We start from the raw sequence: 22,526 nt of genomic DNA, 5'->3' as shown, positions 1-22,526 counted from the left end.
CATGCATATATAAATGTATAAGAAAAAATTATTAAAATAAAGGCAAGCTGGATGTGCCAAAACAATTCAAAATCAAAACAAGCAGCAAATAACATTTTTAGCATGCAATAAAAATAAGCAGTGCAAGAAGGATGCCTATTTCAAGTATATGAAAGAAAATGAACAGAACACATCCTGTACTCTGAAGAAACTTTATAAAAACACAGATCTGCTCAAAATAGCATTCCTTTTAGCAGGCCTAAGAAATGCAACCAGTGGGGTTTGTCCTGTCCCACCCCAGTCATTCCTAAAAACCTGAGCACATCATCACACTCATGGTAGGTCAAGGAGTCTGGGCACAGAGCAGGGCTTAGACCAAAGGTGTAAGCAACATCTGGGACAGTTACCAATTGCCAATTACCATGCCAGAGCTGTCTTTTGCACTGTCCCCTCCCACCTCTTAATTAAAGGCGGATTTAAATATGATGAATGTTGATACTGTGAGTTTGTTCACAATGCTGCTGAGTGCACAGCTAGAGGCCAAGAGAGCCCCCCAAACATCATTCCTGTGGCTATGAACTGTGCATCTTTCTTACCTATGGCAAAGCTGCATGAAAGAACTCAGCAGAAGGAATCTCTTGGAGCAATCTAAGTCAAGTGTCCCATTCCACATTTGCCTTTACAGGAAGAACATGGTAACAACCTTCAAAACCCATGGACATTTATCTGTTTTGCTGTTTCAGATGCATTCAAACCTGTTACCTTGGACATTAACTGTCATGAACAACATTACAAGTGTTCTTGCAGCAAATTTCAAATCTTAGAAGTCAAAGAACTGATTTGGAAAGGCATTAAAGTCTATCTTTTTCAACAACAGCAGAAGGCTAACGTTCTCCTGCTAGACCGCAGCTGGTTGCTCAAGAAATGAAGTCAAGGAGAAAAAAAGCCAAACTGCTGTTTGCAATACCCTCATGGACAACAACCCATTAACATCTCCCAGGGTATAGAGCTGCTCTGTTGACTCCAAAGCCCTTTGCCCAGGAAGCGTTGCAAACACTGCACTGTCCAGCCTATAAATCTGAAAGGCAATACAAAAAGGCACTTACTGGAGGTGGAGGAATACTTGACACTGCTTGAGCGGGTCCTACTGAATGGCTGCTTGGCAGAGGCAGCAGCTGCTGTTTTCCTCGCTGCAGCTCGGATCTCCGACACAGTCGCCTTCCGATAGGACTCCACACTCCGGCCAGAAAACCCTGTCCTTGACTGTGCTGTCTCAGAGTCACTGGGCACTGTAAATGAACCTGCCCGCTTCCTCGGCATGGCGAGGATGTCAAGCCGGGACAGCTTTTTTGTCTCTGTGGACTGCTTGGAGCCCGGTGCAACAGCTTCAGGGTTGGAGGCTGTTTTCTCAGCATCAACACACTCGTTGTCTGAAGCATCTCCCAGCCGGGCACGACGCAGCTTTGAGGCCCTCGTGGGCCGCGGGGTGGATAAGCTGTTGGAGCGGGTGAGAACTTGCTGGATCTTCTGCACATTTGCTGTTGCTTTGCTGTGATCCTCCTTGGCAGCCTGAGTAAAAGGCTTCCTTCTGGGAGCAGGTCGGGGCACCGAGTGCTCGTGGTCAGACACCACTGCATCAGGGACTGGCAAGTAAGGCAGACTCGAGCTCCTCTCGTCATCTGTAAAGTCAAGTGACCCCCGAGTCCCAGCACTCCGCTTCATTTGGAAGCGCTTGGTGGCCTCCACAGACCTCGGAGCCTCTGGCACGTTGGCCTTCCGCTTCTCCGTCAGCCTGTCCCGTGCACTGGGCTGCCCGCACTGGTCCTGGATGGATGGTGAGGAGGAAGATTTCTCCTTCTGCAAGCTCGCCACTGCTTTGCGTTTTGGGGCGCTTGTGGGGACGTTTTTGCCGCTCACCAAACTGACCGTGCTGGCTGTGTCCACGTCTGAGTCACCGGACAGGGAGTCCTCCAGCTGACCAGCAGTTTCCGAGGGCTCCAGCTTTTGGTTTTGACCAAGTAATTTGGCTTCCAGCGCCGCCAAGGCAGTTTCAGTGTCCTTAAGAAGAAGATGAGTGTCCTGTCCAAAGTCCATGCGGTTTGACCGAACAGCCTCTAAATCTTTGAGCAGAGGGTGACTTGAAATATGAGGAAGCTTGTTTTGAGGAACAGCACTGCTTGATTTATCTTTGGTAAAACTTTCCTGCCTAACAAAAGATATTTCCTTTCCTGCCATATTTTCCTGATCTTGATGAATGGAAATAACCATTTTTCCTGCTGTGTTAATGTAAGCGCTGACATCTTTGCCCAAGGGCTTTCCAGGAACAGGCGTGCCAGTAGACTTGAAGGAAAATTCCTGTTCCTTTCCCTCTCTATCAGCTCGAGCATGGGCCACGCTCAGAGAGAGCTTGGAGGGAATCCCCACATCGCTGCCGTCGTCACCAATGTAGAACGAAGTAGAAACCGTCTCACTCACAGCTCTCACATTTGCAACCCGGGGGGCTCCCGGCTGCCGGCTCTCTGATTTTGTGTCTTCCGCCATCTGCTCTAGCATTTTATTGTTCTCTTTATACTTTCTGCCTTTTTCTGAGCTGAAGCCATCATCAGATCTGCTGGCATCGCTGAGGCTATCTGGATCTAAGTCTTCCTGAATGAAGAGGCGGCTGCTGTGATCGCTGTAGGCTTCCACGCAGTGATCCTTCACAATGGTTCTCTTCGTAACCTCGGAATAGGACTCCTGGCAGACCAAAACTGTGGGTGTGGGGCTCTCTGATTTATCGCTTGGTGGAAGCTGGGGAAGAAGACGCCTTGTTCTCAAGGGCACAGCATTTTCAGGTTCCCCAGATTTTGGGGCTACACCATTTTCTGAAGGGAGTTAAATGGACACAAGTCAACTGTTGTACAATATGTTTCTTTTTTTTCTTTAATTAAGAGTTTGATCCTGCAAAGTGCAAGGCCACAAAAGCACCCACAAGTTGAGCTCAGAACTAAGGCTGTACAAAATGAACACCAATAGGGCCAGGCTTCTGCTCAGTCCCTGCAAGTTTATCAATACAAAAATACTCAAGGTAAAGGTATACTTCCTTGCTGGATCAGACTACTCAATACTTTTCCTCTCGGTCTGAAATCCTGTCTGGATATTTTCCCATCATCTACCTCTCAGTACAACCACAAATGTTTAAAGGCCATCTTATGAGCATGCTGGCACTGACCTACCATAAGATCAGGCCACAGGAAGGACATGAAACACTATCAACCAAAACAGTGCAGTAGTGCTTTAAGTGCCATTTCACACAATGTAGACCATAAGACGAAATAGGTGGTGTTTCTCATATGATCATATCTCACAGCAAAGTCTCAGGAGAAAGATGCTAATAATGAAGAAACTCTGAATAAGAGCTCACTGCTCCAGCATAGGTGCTCTTGTCAGCACAAAAGAACTTCATAGAAAGAGGACTCTTAATTTTTCCTATGCTGGTCAGGACTTCTTATCTTATCCTGCTTTTAAATACCTGGATGACTGGTTAGATGGCTATGGTAATATTGCAAATGCTCTGGTTCTCGCATGGGGTGAAAATAGTGACAGTAACCTCCAAAATAAGGGTTCCTTCTAAGCTTTACTCAGTCTATCTGTAGCCTGATGACAAAGGTAACAACAAATATTTCCAACAACAACAAAAAGTGAAAGCATTTACAGAAGCCAGCAAAGCTCTGTTCTCATTTTCTCACACATCAACAGGACCTGGGGGTTTGCAGGCTGCCTTCCTAACTGCAATGAGAACCTGACCTCCTCTTGTTTACCTTTCTCTCTCCATTCTGAGTATTCTATGCTTATCTCCACATTTACCACTTGACAAACCCCAGAACAACCTAAAATTCTCAGCATAGCCAGACATGGGAGAAACACACCCAAAAAAGAACCAGTCAGCAATTATGCTCCAGGACAACTTGCAAAGTTTGTTGGTTTTTTTTTTTCTGGCATCATAAGGCAGTTTAAAGAATTACCCAGGGCTAGTTAACACCCAAGGCCTTTACAACCTTTCTGTTTCCCATGTGCCTTTTAGTCATGCCAAATATAACACCTAAGAACTTCTTGGATGACTCTGAAATGCAAACGAAAAGCACTTTCTATCTTCAGTCCACAGGGAACAATTCACTCTGTCCTTCCCACCCTCAATCAACACAACATAAAACAGAAAATAAACCGCAGCCAGACACACGGAAGGCCATAATTCCTGTTTTTCTTATCATCCTGATTTAGATTCAGCCACCTCCAAAATGTAACATCAGGATGAGACTTACCTGGAGCTCCGTCAGCTTGTCCCGAGACAGATCCAGAGTCAGAGTAGCTGTCAGCAAGACTTGCCCACCTTGACACCCACTTCTGACTTCCTTGAGATGCTGCAGACATCTGCAACAAGGTGGGGATGTGGCATCAGAAAGACTGCCTGCAAAACACAGCCACTCAATCTCTCCTCTCGTACACACACCACCCAGTCTACTCAAAATGGAAACCGATTCATGCATCACCTTTCCATCCATCCAGAAAAATCCATATTCACCAAGCCAACAGATCCATCTATACTGCCCATACCTGCATGTCAGCCTGAGACCCACTCGCAGCTTTTGAGGCAAACGCCTGGAGCAAGGGTGCCTTCTGACAAGTGCCATTTTCACTGACTAAATGCTGATGAGAACCAGAGTCGTCTTTTTCACCTTTTATTACTGGTCTAAAAGCTGATGATATTCTGGAAAATTCAGGCGACTCAAGAACACCAAAAACCTGAAAAAATGTTTACATAGGAAGGATTAAAACAGATAAAGAAATCTTAGCCCAAATTCCAATCCACAAAGCGTTCTCCACACACCACCCATGACTCCAAAAGGCCAGAAACACTTCCAATCCTTCCATACAAAGTGAGAAAACTACTCTCTACTTTGCAGCTTTAAATACATTTATTCATAGAATCTCACTCACACCTGCCACATTATTTTGGTGGGCTGCATTTAGCAGTAGTAGCTTTCACTGACAGAGCCCCTTTTCAGCCCTGAGAAATTTAGGATGAGGGTAAGGAAAGCTATTTACCATCTAATTCATGGAGAATCAGGAGAAAAAAAATGGAAAGCTCTATCTCTGGGGTCTTTCATAGACTGTAGTGGAGATTGGGGTAAGAAAAAGTAGCCTTACACAGCCATGAAGGGATCTGGGAATGAATGTATTGCCAAGACAGGTAGTTAAGCTAGGTGGCCAGACTCTTTGGAGATAAACACCTTTCCTATGTGGGCAAACAAGATCTATGCCTCAGAAAGGCTCGTTCCTCTCTCCTGACTATAGATTCAGAGGAAGATGCCATCATTGAGAGTATCCAGGTTTGGGCAGACTAAAATTCTCCATTCTCACTTCCATTTAAAAAATAAAAAAGTTTGTTATGTGGGTCACCCCAGAATCTCAGCAAATCAAAATCCTGATCATCTTTCTTCCTGGACAAAAATACAGAGGTCTGGCATGAGATATTTCCCAAACAGCAGATCTACACCACATTAAGTCCATGGCAGCCATGAGCAGAGTTTGGCCAGCTCGCCTGCCCAAGGAACAAGCCTGCCAAGCTACTACCCAGAAATAATTCTATTTTTGTGTTATTTTCTTTGTATTTCCTTTTCAGAGCAATTAACCATCATGTCAGGACTAGAGCCTTCCTGTGGCTGAAATAACCTGCCCCAAAAACTTTCAATCACATTTCAAACAAGAAATAAGGAAGAAGCATAATAAACAAATGAGGGAGGCCAGATCTAGGCTCACAGAACACTACACAAAGCTCTAAACCCAGGTTCAAGGCTCCCTTTAAACCTCACTCCATCCTTCTGCCCACGCTTCACTAACTCTTCACAGCAACTTGCCAGTTTTGTTTTCATAATAGACCGCAGATGAAAGTTAAATCTGAAGCCAAACTTTGGCTTGCCCTGGGGTTGCTTAGTTGGGTGGGTTTCATTAAGCCTCACCCTCATTTATTTTTTGTAAGGCTATCATTCACCTTGCACAATCTAAACAAGTATAGATCCATGTAGGATTGCCTCTACCCTAGACCACACCCTTTGCTACATCAACTAGCTGCCACTTGCCCTGCAAGGAAGCAACGTTTTCCTAACGAAGCCACGCTAAACGCATAATCACCTACCACAAGCGATGAAGACAATCAGCCCATGGCCTGCCTTTCCTCTGCCTACAGGTTGCAGCGGCAGCAATGGGCTGCAGCTCCCGTAATCACAACAGTGCTGATATAAGGCCAAGAAAGAGTCCTTAGGAGCAGAGCTACTCCCAGCCAAGCACTCAGCAGGATCAGTCTGATCTCAATACTGCTGGTGCCTTTCCCTCTAAACATATGGCAAGCCCACTTGCAGTTTAGCATTCAAATCTCATTTTTGGAAGCAAGACAGCTCTTTGCTGATGGCTTACTTTACTTTCTTGTATCCAGTGAGGTTTTTTGTTGTTGTTGTTGTTTTTGTTTTTTTTTTTGAAAGACTAGCTTCAAAGTTCGTTGACATTAATCCTTAACACAGGTCAGCCAAGATGATTTCTCACCCCTTTATAAAGCCCCTCTGCACCCAAGCAATAAAGGGAGCAGCCCTTCATGGCAACTGCTAGTAAAGCTGGACCCATCAGCAACAGCTGCATAAGCCCTCAGCTCACAAACCAAGCACAGAAAAGCAACATTTACCTGATCAATCATTTTCCGTGCTTCCTCCACCTCCTTATCCTGTGACTCTGTCTCAATGGTGTACGTGCCAGTCTCGCTCACACTGTCTTCCTCGTCGTTCCTCCTGCCCTGGGCAGCCTTTAGCTCTGGAGATGGAGCAGAGGCAGGCTCTGGCTCTGAAGATATGACCACACGTGGGGCCGCCGGCACAGGCTGAGGTGCTGGTTTCTCAGAGCCTGCCTTCCCGGTCTGAGCTGTCTCCCTCAGGTACTCAGCCATAAAATCCTGAGCCATTTTAGATTTCCTCCCAACGCTCCCATAAGCTCTGCCTGATGCTCTGGAGGCAGAGGAGGACGAAGAGTTGATTCGCTCCTCTGTCTTTTCCCTCTTGAAGGAGCTAGCCCTTTGGGTCCCAGAGGAGCTGCTGGTGGCTTTGCCCCCTTGTGTCCCAACGTGGGATGGTGGCACCGCGCTGCCCTGCTTCTCCGTTGGCACCGCGTTCTTGCGTTTCTCAACCTTGGTCTTGAGCCCAGGATCGGTGTCGCTCTGAGAGGAGTGAGCACTGTGTGTGAAGGACTGTGAGCGCTTCTTCCTTGGCGTGTCCTCAAAGAACTCAATGACAAACGCCTGCTTGTTGTGCAGCATCTCGTGGGGATCGCGCCTCATCTGGCGCTGTAGCTTGGCTTGCTCTGTCACCCGCTCACCACCCGTCGTCGGCTCCTTCTCTGCCTTGGGTGCCACGGGGTCTTCCGAGTCGCTCTGCGTCCCGTCCTCGTGCCGATTGCCTGGGAACAAGTGGTGTGTATTTGACTTTCATGCTCTCAGACTCTGTGACCCTGTCACTACCTTCCGATTTCAGTCAAAAGGTAAGAAATCCTATAGGAATAAGTAACTCCCAAAGACATCTACTATGCTACAGGCTTTGTATTCTTCAGGGAGGAAAAAAAAAGAGAGAGAGAGAAGAGAGAAGGGCGCTGTCTCCCAATCAACTTTTCACTGGTTGCTATCAAACTGTTGCAAAATACTGCAAAAATTCATTGTAACAACAAGGGATTTTGATTTTGTAAAGCAGATTATTTTAGAAACATAATGTGTTGTTTCTTTTCTTTCTGGCATTTAAGTAAAAGCAATGACGCTGTTTCATGTTTCTGACCATTACTGCAGAACAAAATGAGGTGATCTTGAACTCTTAAGTTACAGAGCAGAAATCTCTGCAGAATCAGTAAATAAACCCTGTGCACTGCATCCCACAGAACCAAATCCCAGTGACGACAAAGCCACCAGGTCAGCATGTTATGAGCGCATGTGCCTCTCAGCAGCCACGTTACCCCCCTCTACAAGGAGAAATAAAACAACAGCTAATAGAAAAGAGATCACACCATCCAATCACGAGCCACACAAATGTTAAATCATTCTAAGCTTACTTTAAGCTTATCCTTCTTTTTACATATGTTACTGACCAGCATCTTTACAAGCTTCCTTTTGTATCAGGGATGCTCTGCACCTCAGCACCTTAGTTCAGGACCTTCATAGAGTATGTTAAAACAAAACAAAACAAACAAAAAGACCGAACACAAACCTTTTTTTGAAGAAGGAAACGGGTGTGAAGACACACAACTTGATTCAGTCAACGACCAGGAACCTGTCATCGGGAGAATGGGGAAAGAGGTCTCTGCGCTCTCGACTGTAACGTGCAGCAAGATATACTGGCTAAAATACCACGTGTTTGAAAGGAAAACTGCTCAAACCTACTTTGCAAGTTCTCCAGGCACAGGATGAAGACCATTTATTATCTCAAGTTAACTGTGAAAGATTAGAATTTAATACAGGAACCATGCAACCCAGGAGTCAGTCCTCTGAGGAGTTTCCTAACACCTTCCTGAAGAAAGCCAGCAGACTTTGCATTGTGCCTTGAGGTTGATAAGCCTTGTCTTTGCATGGGAAAGCTCCTAAATTAAAGGGTCTTGGCTAACACCCTGCTGAATGCAAAACTGTGAGGATGCAAGTAAGAGACAAAAAGTGTCTACAGACCCCTCAGCAGAATACCACGCACATCCCCTCAGACCTGAACTCCCTACCCTCAATACTAGGCTTTACATACATCACATTGATAATACATGGAACAAATGTTATTAAAGAACACCAAACAGGGTCTGTCTCTGATTCAGAAGGTGCAAACCTGGTAGGCAGCCAGCTGTAGCCTCCAAGACATCTTCAAAATTAGCCCCACAAGAAGAACATGCTACACAACTATCGCAGATAAATGACAGGCTGTCCTCTGACAAAGCAGAGGTAGATAAACTCCTGAGGCCACCAACACTGTATTTTTTAATCAAATGTCCAAATAGTTGATTTTTTGAAATGCAAATTATGCATTAAGTTACCTCAGCTTCTTTCCATGCCTTATGGACTGTAAGGCGTGGGCAGCCTGATACCCTCTCATGCATTGCCCAGGACAATCCTAAGAAGAGCTGCCTAACTCTCTAGTTTCTCCCAAGAGAGAAAGTAGAGTGACAGAAGCACATCTGAATCCCTGCCAGACTATGTTCTTCAGCAAGTCAACAAACAAACAAAACCCATACTTTCTATCAAACGCTCAAGACAATGCTGAAAGCTCAGACAGGCCACCTCAATATTGTCCTATATTAGAAAATCATAGAACTATAGAATCACCAAGGTTGGAAAAGACCTAAAAGATCATCCAATCCAACCGTTCACCTATTACCAATAGCTCCCACTAAACCATGTCCCTCAACACAACATCCAGTCTTTCCTTGAACACCCCCAAATGATGATAGCAAAACAGTGCAATTCCCATGTCGTGCCAAATTACATCTGGATAGTTGAGACCTTCTTAACTATATGAGCTTCTAAAAAACCATACACCAGAGCAATAAGTTGGAAGCACAATAGATAAAACTCTCCATATTGAAAGAGAGCATTTCTCCAACTCTGAACAAATATTCCTTTGAGGGAAAACATGACTGTTCTCTATAAAACGACCTCAAGCACAGGTAGGTCTGGTAACTTTCAACATGGCTTCAACATTCCAAGTAATTGTAGTAATGCACTTGGCAAGGTTGGAAAAGCTGAATACAAAGGCAGTGTGAATGCAGGAAACAATGGTCTTTTCTTCACTGTTCTGTGCACAACTCAAGAGAGGCATCCAAGCAAACTCAGATCTCGACAAATCCATTCACAGCCACCTGAGAGTCATGCAACTCCCATCATCCGCACTGAGAACTGTGTTCAAAACTACATTCGAAAATCTCCAAAGAATTCCTCGTAGTTAGAGTTAACAGCACCTAGGTCCACAAAACTTGGCATTTTTGAACAGAGAAGTTCTAGTTTAAGAGAAGAAACCTTTCACAAACAGAATTTCCTCCACTGGTGATCATGCATATCTCAGGTCTATTACCAATCTCTATGTCAAGACCTCTGGTCATGAGACCAGAGTGGTTCTGGTAATTGCATGATAATTCCAAGATACATCACACTCAGAATCTTCAGCTAAAAAGAAAAGTCTTTCAGACAGGAGAAGCCAAAAAAAGAAAACTGACTATATACCTGTGTTCACTAGCCTGCCGGACCACATGGAAATGACTACGAACACTTAAAATCATTTTCTCAATCACTGCCACTGCCAAGATGTAGATATGCAGGTGGAGGAACCAAATTAGAGAGCCCCCAGGCCAGCATCACACATTACTTCAGGACTGGATGAAGAGCTCACTAGCTGGGTTGAAAACCATTAACAGTCATTAAAGAAGTATTCTTCACTGTTTATAGTTGATGCAGAGATAAACAAGTGCAGTGCTCAACAGGCGGAGGATTTACCTCTTTAGTATGTTGCATTTGCACAGTCAACAGAGAACACTGTCCACATAACAAGACATTCACTCACCTTTAAGTGTCTTCACATGAACTGGCAGGTCACTCTTGGTGCTGTACACATCTTCCCCTGGAGACTGCCGTCTAATCAAGCTTGGGTCATTCTGGACAAGCCAGTCAGCCACCTTGCTCTCCGCTGACATCACTTCTGTGTGAGCTGGTTCCTTGCTATAAGGTCTTCTCTGCCTGAGCGAAAATTTAGTTACGTGATCTTTGATCTTTATTTTACCAGGGGTTCCATCATCAAATTCGATGGTGAAAGAGGCATGGCTTTGCACAACTGGGGCTACTATGGCATCAATATCCTTTGTTGGGATCTCGTGAACCTGTGTTTCTGGAGATTTTGATGGCTGCTGAAATTCTTTAGTTGGGATCTCAAAGTAACTTGGCTCCCTCCGGAAGGCAAACACAGACTGTTCTTGGGAATCTCTATAGGAAGAAATATTTCCATTCAGTTCCTCTTCATGCTGGGTCATCTCTTTTGATCTTTCTACAAAAGGAAAAAAAACAAAAAACAACATTATCTGAAGTACCTAAAAGAAAAAACAGCAGTTCTGTTTTGTACTCTGGCCTCTTCACTGAAATGGGTGATTTCCAATGACCAGCATTTCTCATATTCACTTTACCCTTACTCCCATTGTTCCCAAAGAGTTAAATGCAAGTGTGTACATACACACATACATGTTGGCAGAATCTATGTGACTGGTGGCATTTCAAGATTTTTGCATGCCTTTCTCATACATACTAAATTACTTCACAATTGTTTTTAACCTTCACTTACTGTAGTGGAAACAACTTAATTTTCCCTTATGCTGGTTTCATCGGCAGCAATCTATGCATAGCAACGTGCAAATACAACAAGTAAAAAAAAAGTGGTAATTAAAGCCCTAAAGCAGGATGACTTCACACAAGAAAGATAAGAAATGTGCAGAAATTTTGTCACGTTCCACCCCCATTCTTTTCCTCACAAAATCACCTTAATTACCTGAGTAATGCTCTTCTTGCCTTCTGTCCTCGTTGTTTGCATCATCCTCCCCCCACCAGGAAGGTTGCCCATAAAGAGGGGTGCGATAACTATTCGTCTCTAGGAAGAAGATATTCACAGAAGTCAAGCACATGCCAAAAGGGGAAAAATAACAGGATCAGATAAGATCATGTACCTGTTACACTGCAGTAATTACAACAGCAAATTATACATAATAATGAGAGTGTTCAGCTTTATTCCTTTCCTTTTTCACTTCCAGCCAGAAGAGGCTGACTCCACCTCCCTTCACTCTTTAGTAGCTGTGATCCCCAAATACTGGCTTTTCTCCCTCTCCAGACTCATTATTCACAGGAAGTGGAAGATTTTTAGCAGGACAGACTACAAAATACCAACCACAAACTTATTTGCAATTCAGGTGAAAATCGGCCTTTTATCCCGATCTTAATTAGGAAGATTTTAGCTATGCCCTTTTTTGCTCCACCACAGACTAGGATGCTGTCAGGCCAGGGATTTTCTCCAGCTATTCACTCCTCCCACTCTAAATGACACACATCCCACAGCAGGAAATTCTTGAAGAGTTACAAATTTAGGGAAAACAGTAAAACCATCTCCTTACACATACATAAAGCAGAAGTAAACTCTTGCTCTCAAAAGCATGAAGTCAGTCAAGTGGCTCACACAGTCACTGCAGGACAGATTTTTTTTTCTCACAGAGTTATTTCTTCCAGAAGAGCCAGACTTCAATCACTGTCTCTACTCAAATAGCACTCACTGAAGATCAGCAGTTCTTTGCACCAACAGGTACCGGAAAAAACTGATTCACCTCTTCTTCCTTTGTCTACCATGAAACACTGTATTTTGGCACTGCCTTAGGCTGTTCTGTTCGTGTTTCAAGTGAAAAAAGAATACAGCTCAATTTACCTGTGGTAATAGTCATTGTTACTTATAATAGTTTCAGAGAGGCAAATGAAGTAGCTTTTCTTCTTTCAACTAGAGGTGATAGAGATGCAAGTACAGGTTGGGGACTGAGGTTAACATCCCAGTTTTGCTCACTCTCTCCATCAGCACACACTTTACTGAACAAGTCAAAGCCCTGCCACCAGCCCAAGCCACTGTTGGGCTCTTACCACCAGCTGCTGCTCAGCTCCTGGCTTTATAATCACCTTCTGCCTGTGCCAAGCAGCCCTCACACACAACCCTGCCACTCTGCATTCCCTGCTTTAATAGGGCCAGCACAGACAGCAGTTGGTGGCATGAAGGAAATGAGGAGGAGAGGGGAATTAAGAGTCAAGGAAAAAAAAAAAAAAGAAGCCCGACTTTATGTTGCTGTTTATAAAGCTACCCAGACCCAATGGCCACTGCCTAAGGTGTTTTTTTTTCTAGGACAGTTCCAGAAATGTATAAGCTTATACTTTATCAGACCACAGGCAAAAGTTTTGCTGTACAGATCCAGTCCACAGGACCTTTTCAAGAGATTTTCATATTTCAAAACTGAACGCACTGCTTTCCTTCACACCGAGGATCAAAAGAGTTGAAGTATTACTCTCTGTTCTGCCTAGAATGTGCAGAAGATAAACTGTGTTCCCATTACGCAGGCAACCCTTGAAAGTTCAAAGCAGGAAGCATTTCTCACCATGAATAAATTGCAACTGCCAAGCAATGCGTGTCATAGCTGAAAATGGGTAAAATACTCTAGGAAGAGGGGGAAAAAAGCAACCAACCTATTCAGAAACCTGTGAGAGAAGAGGAACCCAAAGGCAGGTTTGGGCTCTGTTAGGCTAAGATCTGTCCTGCAAGCTGACAGAGAGCTCTCAGCCACTCTTCAGACTCGTGGAGCAGACCCACATCCCACACCCACATGGGATCTGTTGTGCCCACTGCTTTCAGGCACACTCTTCAATGGATGATCACCATCTCCATCAGGGGCTTAACCCTTAAGAAACAAAGGACACTTGTCTCAGATTTGTATGATCGAATGTGACCAGTTCAATACTGATTTCTTTCCAGTTGCTAGTGGAAATGCTGCCTGTGTGAAAACTAAGAAGCTAAGACAGCCCACCTATATACTCCAGGACAAACCTTCCCAGTTGCTGCTCCTTATATCTGTGGGACACAGGTGTTACTACTGCCTTTTACTGCAGGGGAGAAGGCAGATAGGAAATTAGGTCAACCCTGGTCAGACCCTCCTGCTGAGGGAATTTTGGGATTGCATGTAAAGCAAAAAAGGATTAAAAAAAAAAAAAGAATTTACAGAGTAACGAGCCACTTTTTCTACCATCTCAAATTTCCTCCACTAGCCTAAAAAGCCCTAATAGGTGCTTGGAAATTCCCCAAATTCCCTCTCTGACAAAAGCCAGCACAAGGCCAAACCCAGCATGCTTGTGGTTGGGCAGAGTACACAGGGTTCCAGCAGGGCAGGAGCCACTGAGAACACGCCCTGCACACGCTGCTCTGAGGGCCACGACATGAAGCTCCCAAGCCCCACCAGCAACAATCTGTAGCAGTGTGTGTTCAGTGCAACCCATCAGATCAGTTATTTTCCCTTCCTCCCCTCTCCCAGCCACCACAACAAACTGAAACTTCATTTTGAAGACTGCAAAAAGCACACATGGGAAACCAGGGAGTCAGTACCTTGCTATTGGAGGACAGTTTCAATATTTTAAGAGCGATTAATGTTTCCACGAAGCCTTCATGTTAATGTGCTTTTTGATTAACATTATTAAGTGATGCAGACACCCTCTTTCTCAACTTCTGCTATACATGATGAGATTCTGAGCCAGAAGAAAATATCCATGACTAGAGAAGAGCTCCATGAATTTGCTGCCCTGCTCATGTCAGAGACCACAGCCCCTTCTTATCCTCCAGCAGAAGTGCCCTGATGCCTTCCTCCTGCTCCACCATGAAGCTGTACAGAATGGGTAGGAGACACAGGAAGGCAGCTAAACAGATGGCAGTGACAGGTGCAGGCCAGGTAGCAGCCACATATGCAGTGGTGCTGCAGGCTACCCACTGCCAGCTGGGATGCGTTTTGGGTAGCAGCCTTAACCTGGACCAGCAGCACCCAGAGCAGCACATCTGCCTGTGTCCTGAGCCACACATACTGCTACATGGCCTCAGCCTGCCCGATGGATCTCGGTGTGAGCTGGGAGCTCTTAGATGCACAGAGGCTCAGGGCTTGATTGAGTTAGCAGTGAAGCAAGGAAGGCCAATGAGAACTAACAGTCATGTTAATGATATGAGATTTCCTCCAATTGATGGCAGCTCGTTACCACCTCTTCTCGATCCTGTGCCAGGCTGGCCAGATGGTGCCAATTCATTTAGATATATTCCTTGGCTCATCAATTCAGGCAGACAGCCTGAAAACCATCCTTTTAGATAACTGAATTGAGGACAGCACAAGCGTTCAGCCAGACACACACACAGCTACGGGTGACAGCGTAATACAGGGAAAGCACTGACATGCACACATTCTGCTCCTGAATTTCAGTCTTAGGAGCAGCCACTCAGAAGGAAAAATGAATGGATGCCCACGTATTTTTACAACTCTAAACTAATACAGAACTATTGATCATCTGAAGAGGCACCAGAGTAACAGAGAATGAGTTGCTTCAATGCAAAGGATGTACTTAGAGAGAAGTGAATCACAAAGAACAACACAAGGGCAGGACCAAAAACAGGTGATGAAAGGGAAAGCAGAAAGTCTGCATTAATGCTGCTCTCCATCAGCAAATGGGCAGAAGAGCTTTCACGATGAGCACAGCTCCTACAGTACCAGTCTGATGGCCTCTGAAAGTGGCTGCCAGGCTAGGACAAGAATGAGGGCTGCGCTCTGCCTGGGTCCACACAAAGCTTCAAACAGTCTCTAGAGGGACACAGACAGCAACAGCAAATTTCAATGCTGACAGAAGCACACGCAGCTTTGAAGCTGTCTGTAGCAAGTCAGAACACCAGCACGAGAAATCCAGCTTGCTCTAAGTCAAGCTGTTTTTGATTCATTATTAATAAGGTAAACATCCATCTCTGGAAGATGCAGAGTGGGCTTCTTAAGGCAAGGGCCTCGGGGAGAAAAAAGGAGAAAAAAAAAATGATGATCTAGCTTTAAAATATTTTAAAAACTAATTTCTGACATCTCTGCTTTTTTCCTCCTCTTCAAAATACAGAATTGAAACACAACAGGAACAAACACAAAACAGCTCTTTGGCTCTTCACTGCAGTGCTTATTTCATGCGTGCAGCAGACCTAAATTCAGGACTTTTGTACCTACTGTGAGCGCACAAAAATCCCGCAGGCTTTCAAATCTGGCTGATAATCATAAATTTATTTGTACCAATTACACAATGAAGCCTTCAGCATGCTGCAGGTACCATCAAACTAGCACAGATGAAAAGCAGATACACCACTGCTCTCCTACATTAGAGGCAAGGGTGAAGCTGTGTGCCTAAGTAGCTACAACCATGATCTCATGGGGAAAGCAGCTAAGGACCATGGAAACACTGCACAACCCGGCACAACTCCCACTGCTCCCTGAAGACTTCAGCATGGACATGGACAGGATTGGCAAAGGGGCCACTAACCCAGCAAGGAAGACTGTCCCATGGATCTCAGGAGAAGCTCAAGTCCTGCTCCTGCAGCTGGCAATGCCCATCTCAGCCAGAAGGTGTGGGCAGCCTCCATGCCTAGAAACTCAGGCCTGCAGCAGTTATTCAGAGGTTAGTCATCAGCCTCAGCATTATCTAGTGCCATCAGCCTGTGAGGGCTTAAAAAATTACAGTAAGTTTAGATCAGCCTGTGCTGACAGCAGACCACAAAGTGGCTTATCTCATCCCCCACCTCGGCCCAGGTAGCAACAGATGGGGAATGCAAGTGTTAGGTACAACTGAAGGCTGTACCTGGTCTCCTCATCACCTCAGGTTTTAAGCACCAGAGCTGATGGCCATCTTTAGTATTAACTAGCTCAACTGCGGGTGCTTTTCTAACTCACAGCAATACCCAACCACAGGACCTATCAAACTTCTTGCCTTAAAAACATCTCACAAAGACTGATGGTTTCCTGCTTACAGGCAACACACACCAAGAAGCTGTATGCTCAACAGCATAAAGAATAAATGGCTGAGCTGTTTCCAATTCCCTCTGCTGGATCTCTTTATCTTCACCCCCTCACCTCCTCCCCTTTCTAAGCAGCTCTAATTGTTCACATTGTTTTGTTAAACCTCTTCCCTGAAAGCCTGCATTGCCTCTACCTCTTTTCCAGCCAGGCCCTGAGAAGAGATCCTTCTAAAGGCTTTTGTCACCCAGACCTTACTTTAATTAGTCAATGCAAATTCCTAAATACCTACGGGCTTAGCAAAACAGCTCTCTCCCCAAAGCCTCTTTCTGCTGCCATAAGCAAGCCCTCTCCTCCTAGGAACACAACGTTCCTCTTTCCACTAATCATTTAACTTGCAGCCACTCCTCCAAGCACCACAGAAAAGCTGTGCATGTGTACAGCAGTAGACAAGGTGAATTAGTCACACCGCAGATGAAAAAGGAACCCACTGATCATTCTGCTCACGTGACAGAAATGCTCATGGGAGAGCAAGGCGCTGATTTAATGCTCAGGCTCTTTCCCCTCCTTCACAGGCTTCAGTCCAACCAGCAAAATAATACCAGCATAATAATTCCAACAAAACATCCTGGATTCCCCCACCTTTCAGCAGGTTAGCAGCACCTCAGACTTCTCCCATCTGCCCATCAGGCCCACTGCATGTGGCATCCTTCATCACTAGTCCTCACAAAGTGCTCACAGCCTTTTTTTCTTTTTTTTTTTTTGGCCTTGGACCTGCACTCACTACCAATGACAAATACACAGTACATACCCATGAGCCACAAGATGAGAAATGGGTCACCCTGATGAAGTGTCACTCCATGCCTGACTTTGAAGATTTTCCAAAATATCAACCACTTATGGTATGTAGGTTAAAAACCAGCCAGTGTGTATTTTTGAAGGTGGCGAGAATAAAAAGGACAATATTCATGCAACAGAGCAGCAGCAAACACAAACTGGTTCTACCTGGACCTCACAGACCAGCGAGAAGCCACATCTTCCAGAACCCAGCATCCTTCACAGCACAGCTGGAGAGCTCTCCACCAGCGAGGTTCACCTCCTTTCACCCTCCACAGTGTCACAGCTAATCACCGACTTCATCCCTTTCAGCCCAGCCTTGTGAGGCAAAGTCACAAATGCTTCCCCCTGGGAGGGGGGCAGGGCGACACACAAACACATCTAAGTCAACATACAAAGGTTTTACAACGTGAGAATAGCAGTCAAACACATAGGTGTGGGCATTTCCCTGCACAGCTGGAGGGAACAAAAACAGGCAAATACATGAGAGAGGAATATTACTCTGTTTTAGTATACGATGTCAGCTTAGAGGGACTTTCACAAAGACAATACATAGGAGATTAAGGTCAGCCAACCCACTCCAATTAGGTATCAAAAAAGACCTTAACGGATTTACCCAAAGTTGTACACATTTCTAGAAAGCTGCCATATCTATGAATAGATCACCTTTCCCAAGATCCTGTCTTTGCCCATCACCTTCCTCTCCCTGCCCCTTCCTCAAACAGATCCATTCCGCACATGGACAGCTCCCAGTCACTGCCATTCTGGTAAGCAAGACTCCCCTCTGTCATTCATTAGTCGTCAGGATGCTTTAGAGCCATATTTCTTCTTCTTTTCATGTATCATCAAGATCAAGAAAACCACCAACTGACAACTGAGCCAAACAGGGAGAAGACATACCAGGGCAGTACATAAAGGAGGTAGGAAGCTCAGAAGAGGGGAAAAAACTGCTGGGGATGTCTTAGCCCACCATGGGAGGGAACAGGGAGATGCAGGTATGAAAGAGGTCTTCAAAGGAAGATAGCAGTGAGTAAAGAAATGTGCAACAGAATAAATTTTTCCAATGGATATAATGCAGCCAGGTAACAATGAACCTAAAGCAAACATCTCCCAGGTTCAGCAGTCAGTTTCGATCTCACATATCGAGGTGTTAGGAAATACAGTAATTTAAGGCTATACAAGACTCTTTGCAACAAATCCCTTGCTGCCACTTCGCTTGCCTGTCAGTACCACGCTGCAGCAGCCATGCATCTTCCACTTTGACTCACCACCTCTGTTCAAACACCAGCTCATGATTAACAAAATAAAAATAGACCAGACAGGTGCCAAGGAACTCACCAAACCTGCTCAGCCCACAGGCTCTCTAGCATTCACAGCAACAAGACATGTGTGAACCACCATGCCAATTATATTTTTTCTCCTAAAACTGAGAATGTGAAATACTTAGAGGTTTAGACAGATCATCCTTTAGTACCAGCTTCTACACCGTTTAACTCACACCACACTTGATTCTAACCCAGTGCAGTGATCAAGCAGCACTTTGACTGTTGTGAATCTTGACTAACTGGTTCCTGAGCAATTACCTGTAATTGGCTTCCTCTCTCCTTTCTCCAGCTTTGCTTGTGGGGACTCAGCATAGACACTGTGCTCCATGGGCTGCTCCACCCTCTTCATGGTCGTGCTTTTGAAATTCATCTGAAGCTGGCTGGTGTACTTCTCATGCTGCAGAGACATAAGGATAGCTGCAGAGTGCCCATGCAATCTGCATGGCAGCCTGTGGCAACGATAACCTCCCTTGCCCACAAATGTGACAATGCAAAGGCAAATGCTGTGGCTAAACTCTGTGACAAATGGGAAACACACGTAAGTAGAGGCTAAGTGTCAGAGAGGCTTTCAGATACCTCATCTGGAAGACAATAAATGACAGTTACAGTCCGTGAGGTCACCGTAATGTAGCCCTGCAAAGTAGCTAATTAGAAAACCCTTTAAAGAATAAACTAAGCACAATCAGAACTTATGCCATTTTCCATTCAGAATTCAAATTCTGAAATCCCCTTTGTTCTTAAAGCAGTATTAGTTCTTCCCATGCCCCAACTGCATTATCTCAATTTTTCAGTAAAGGCAATTAAGATATATTTTAATTATTTCTCTCCAAACTCTCTCACCAGTGAGGAAAGCAATGAGCCTGCCTTAGAGCAGACTCCCTATTAACTTGCGGCTTAGTAAATGGGCTAATTAAAAGTGGGTTTATTACAAGCAAATTAATAAGAGGGTATACCCATCCAGATTACCCCCTGAGTAAAGTCAGTGATTCATTTACCCAGTCCTGGCTGTTACACTTCTGATCCTCTCTAAGTCCTAAATCTGAAACCAGGGCTAAGACGACAGCATCTGCTAGCCAACAGATGATGCCTGGCGCTGGGAGCTGAACTCAGCTCAACAAAGGCAGCCTTCCTGCCTCTGAGGGTTGCTTTTCTGCCTTACATTAGGAGATGCTTGTATATTTTATTCCTGATACTGAAATTTTTGTTTAAAGAACACTTTACTCTTAAGAGGACTGTCAGTAAGGAAGACTGTGGAGCTTGAAGGCAGAAATGAGATAATGGGAATAAATTAAGCAAAGTTCAATCTGCTGGAGGAAGTGTTACACTGCTGGTCGATGTCACCATGCTCAAGGAAAGGCAACTGCTCTTCACTCCTGGGGCAGAACTAATTCTGCTCTGCTTCACCCTGAAGTTAATGCACTGACTATTCTTTAACACACTATGGCTTTAGTAGCCTTTCTGTTGGCTGCCACAAGGTCATACCTAACTTGATCTAAATGTTAGCAGAAGAGTAAGAGAGATCAGAGACGAGGTAACTGGGAAATCATCTGCCATCAAAGTAGGGTTTTGGCAAGCCTCAATCCAAGGACAGCATAACAACGTGGAACATTTTGCCGCTGTATTTTAAAACTTCAGGAAGCATGATCATTACTAGAGCACCAAAAGAAACAACACCTGCACCCACACACCCTTTGTACCCACACACCCTTACCTTTAACGCTTCTTCTGGGACCTTGTGTTGAATTTGCTCCAGGACATACATGTTTGAATGTACAGACCTTGTTAAGGAAACACCAAAGGAATCGGATGCAGAGAGAAATCTAGTGTTTAGTCATAAAGAAAACAGCATAAAATAACAACGAGAGGTGCTGAAAGCTGCCTCACTTGCATAGCAAGACAGTCTTTGATGTGTGTATTTTGGAATAGAGGATGCAACTATATTTTCTGTCAGGACCCAATTGGAGAGTAGCAAGCAAGAGGAGCAGTGAAGGAGCTCAGGGGAGCATAAGCAGCTCGGTACAGGATGAGGGAGCAAACAGAGCCCTGGCTCAGCTTGCAGCTTGCTCCCAGCTCCCCACAGCATCCTGGCCAAGACAGAGCAGACTTGCACAGTCAAAACAAGGCAAGGCCTTCCATCCAGGAAACAGCAGTGATTGAAAAGTAAATCAGGTCATGAGCTGCTGTGACCTCTATGGAAGGGAAGCATTCAACATGCCTGAACCTAGGCAAAAATCCCCAGCTACACTGTGAAAAGAAAAAAAAGAAAAAAAAAAAAAAAAAAGAAAGCAGAAAGGAAGCATCTGACCATGGCATCACAAACAACTTAATCAGGACAGCACGGCACAAAAGGAACGAAAGCGGAAAGATGGAAAATGTTAAACTAAAAATAAACCCAGAGATACTGGCAGAGCATGGACACTTCATGCAGTCTGTGAGTGAAGCTGTAAATGGAAAAAGAGGCAGCTCTTATGCAATAGAGTGCAGCTGACTTGGAGGCCATGGGAGATGCTGCCATCGCAACTGCGCTGAACACGGTCAACACAGAAAGCATTGCTAAAAAGCACAGCACCACAGCAGCAAAGGAGAGGAAGAGACTTTAATAGCTACAGCAATCATGCTGAAAAAGAGCCAAGTCTAAAACCTACATCCTCAAAAGCTTTCCAGTTGAGGGTAATAAATTCTACAATTCATAAATGCAATCATTCATTTCACGTGAATAGCCATGTAAGGGCTGCAGGACTAAGCGCTTAACTCAGCTGCTTAATGCTCAGAATTACTTTCTATAAAAAGTTTAAACCTGTATCACAGCCACTAAAATATAACCTCAAGGTCTTATAAAAATCTTCGTTTCCACCAGATCCAGAATTGCACATAAATCTGTTTAAGCATCCCTATAGCAAGTGTTGCAGTTGAGAACTGAGGTACCTGTAGCCTGGCACGAGCACAGAAGAGGCTCAGCCTTCCCTTACAGGTTCTGCTGGGCTCTAGCAAGGTCTGGAGTATTTCAAGGGCTAAAGCACAGCCAGGCACACATACTTTATCATGGATACAACAAAAGACACAAGAATGTGGCCTTGGGGTCAAGGATGCACAAGAGTTTTCCAATGAAACCTTTTTTTTTTTTTTTTTTTTTTCCCCCCTACCCTCCTCTGTTCTCAGAAATGTCTGAGCTGTTTTAACAAATTTTTCTTGCAAAAGCAAGCAAGAAACCTGGAGAAGATGCTGCCTCATAATCCATCTTGAGTGGGTACGTCTGGCAGTTAGAAGAAAGTAAAAAAAAATGATTTAATAACACTAAAAAAAGGCAGCAGTCTTCTGTTGATCTACAGCAGTCAAACAACCACATCAGGATAAAAAGGAAAGGGATGAAGGCATTTTAGCAGACACCATCAGAACTTGTGCCTCTGTAAACAAAGCAGTAACATCAGCCTGGCCTTCCCCAATAGAGGTGACATTTGCTATTGCTAAAGAGAGTTTCATTCTTGCATTTTGTGGCACAGCAATTTGCAGAGGCAACCTTCAACTGACAGAGCAAAGGGTCTGTCTGCAGGCTCCCAGAGCTAAATGCACCAAAGACCTGCAAACTGTCTGCAAGCAAGCAGTTGGGAGCAAAGAATGATGATTTTAAATTGTTAGTTTTTTTACAAATAGTTTTTTTTACAATATGAAGCATGCCTGCTCCCAGGCTTTTATCAGCTACAGATGCCACTCACAGACCTCAAATGAAAAAGAAAAACAAACAATCAACCCTTCCTTTGACAGAGACCTCCT

General features: G+C 44.6%; 1 protein-coding gene across 1 annotated transcript in view; it reads right to left on the bottom strand.

Annotated features, from left to right (window-relative positions):
• CEP170B (centrosomal protein 170B) overlaps positions 1–22,526 on the bottom strand; it is a gene marked incomplete at both ends in the record, with an annotated part of 51,085 nt that overhangs the window by 12,444 nt on the left and 16,115 nt on the right. Inside the window, 9 exons of the mRNA XM_079536809.1 lie at positions 1,086–2,843; positions 4,281–4,389; positions 4,573–4,761; positions 6,695–7,458; positions 8,253–8,315; positions 10,578–11,054; positions 11,550–11,648; positions 19,014–19,152; positions 20,467–20,525. Of these exons, the coding sequence (XP_079392935.1) occupies positions 1,086–2,843; positions 4,281–4,389; positions 4,573–4,761; positions 6,695–7,458; positions 8,253–8,315; positions 10,578–11,054; positions 11,550–11,648; positions 19,014–19,152; positions 20,467–20,525 (3,657 nt within the window). The remainder of the gene's footprint in view (positions 1–1,085; positions 2,844–4,280; positions 4,390–4,572; positions 4,762–6,694; positions 7,459–8,252; positions 8,316–10,577; positions 11,055–11,549; positions 11,649–19,013; positions 19,153–20,466; positions 20,526–22,526) is intronic.

Source organism: Tetrao urogallus (assembly GCF_951394365.1).
Source record: "Tetrao urogallus genome assembly, chromosome: 6".
NCBI lineage: Eukaryota > Metazoa > Chordata > Aves > Galliformes > Phasianidae > Tetrao > Tetrao urogallus.
Note: the sequence above shows the minus strand (reverse complement) of the source record. Positions and strands in the feature narration are given on the sequence as shown.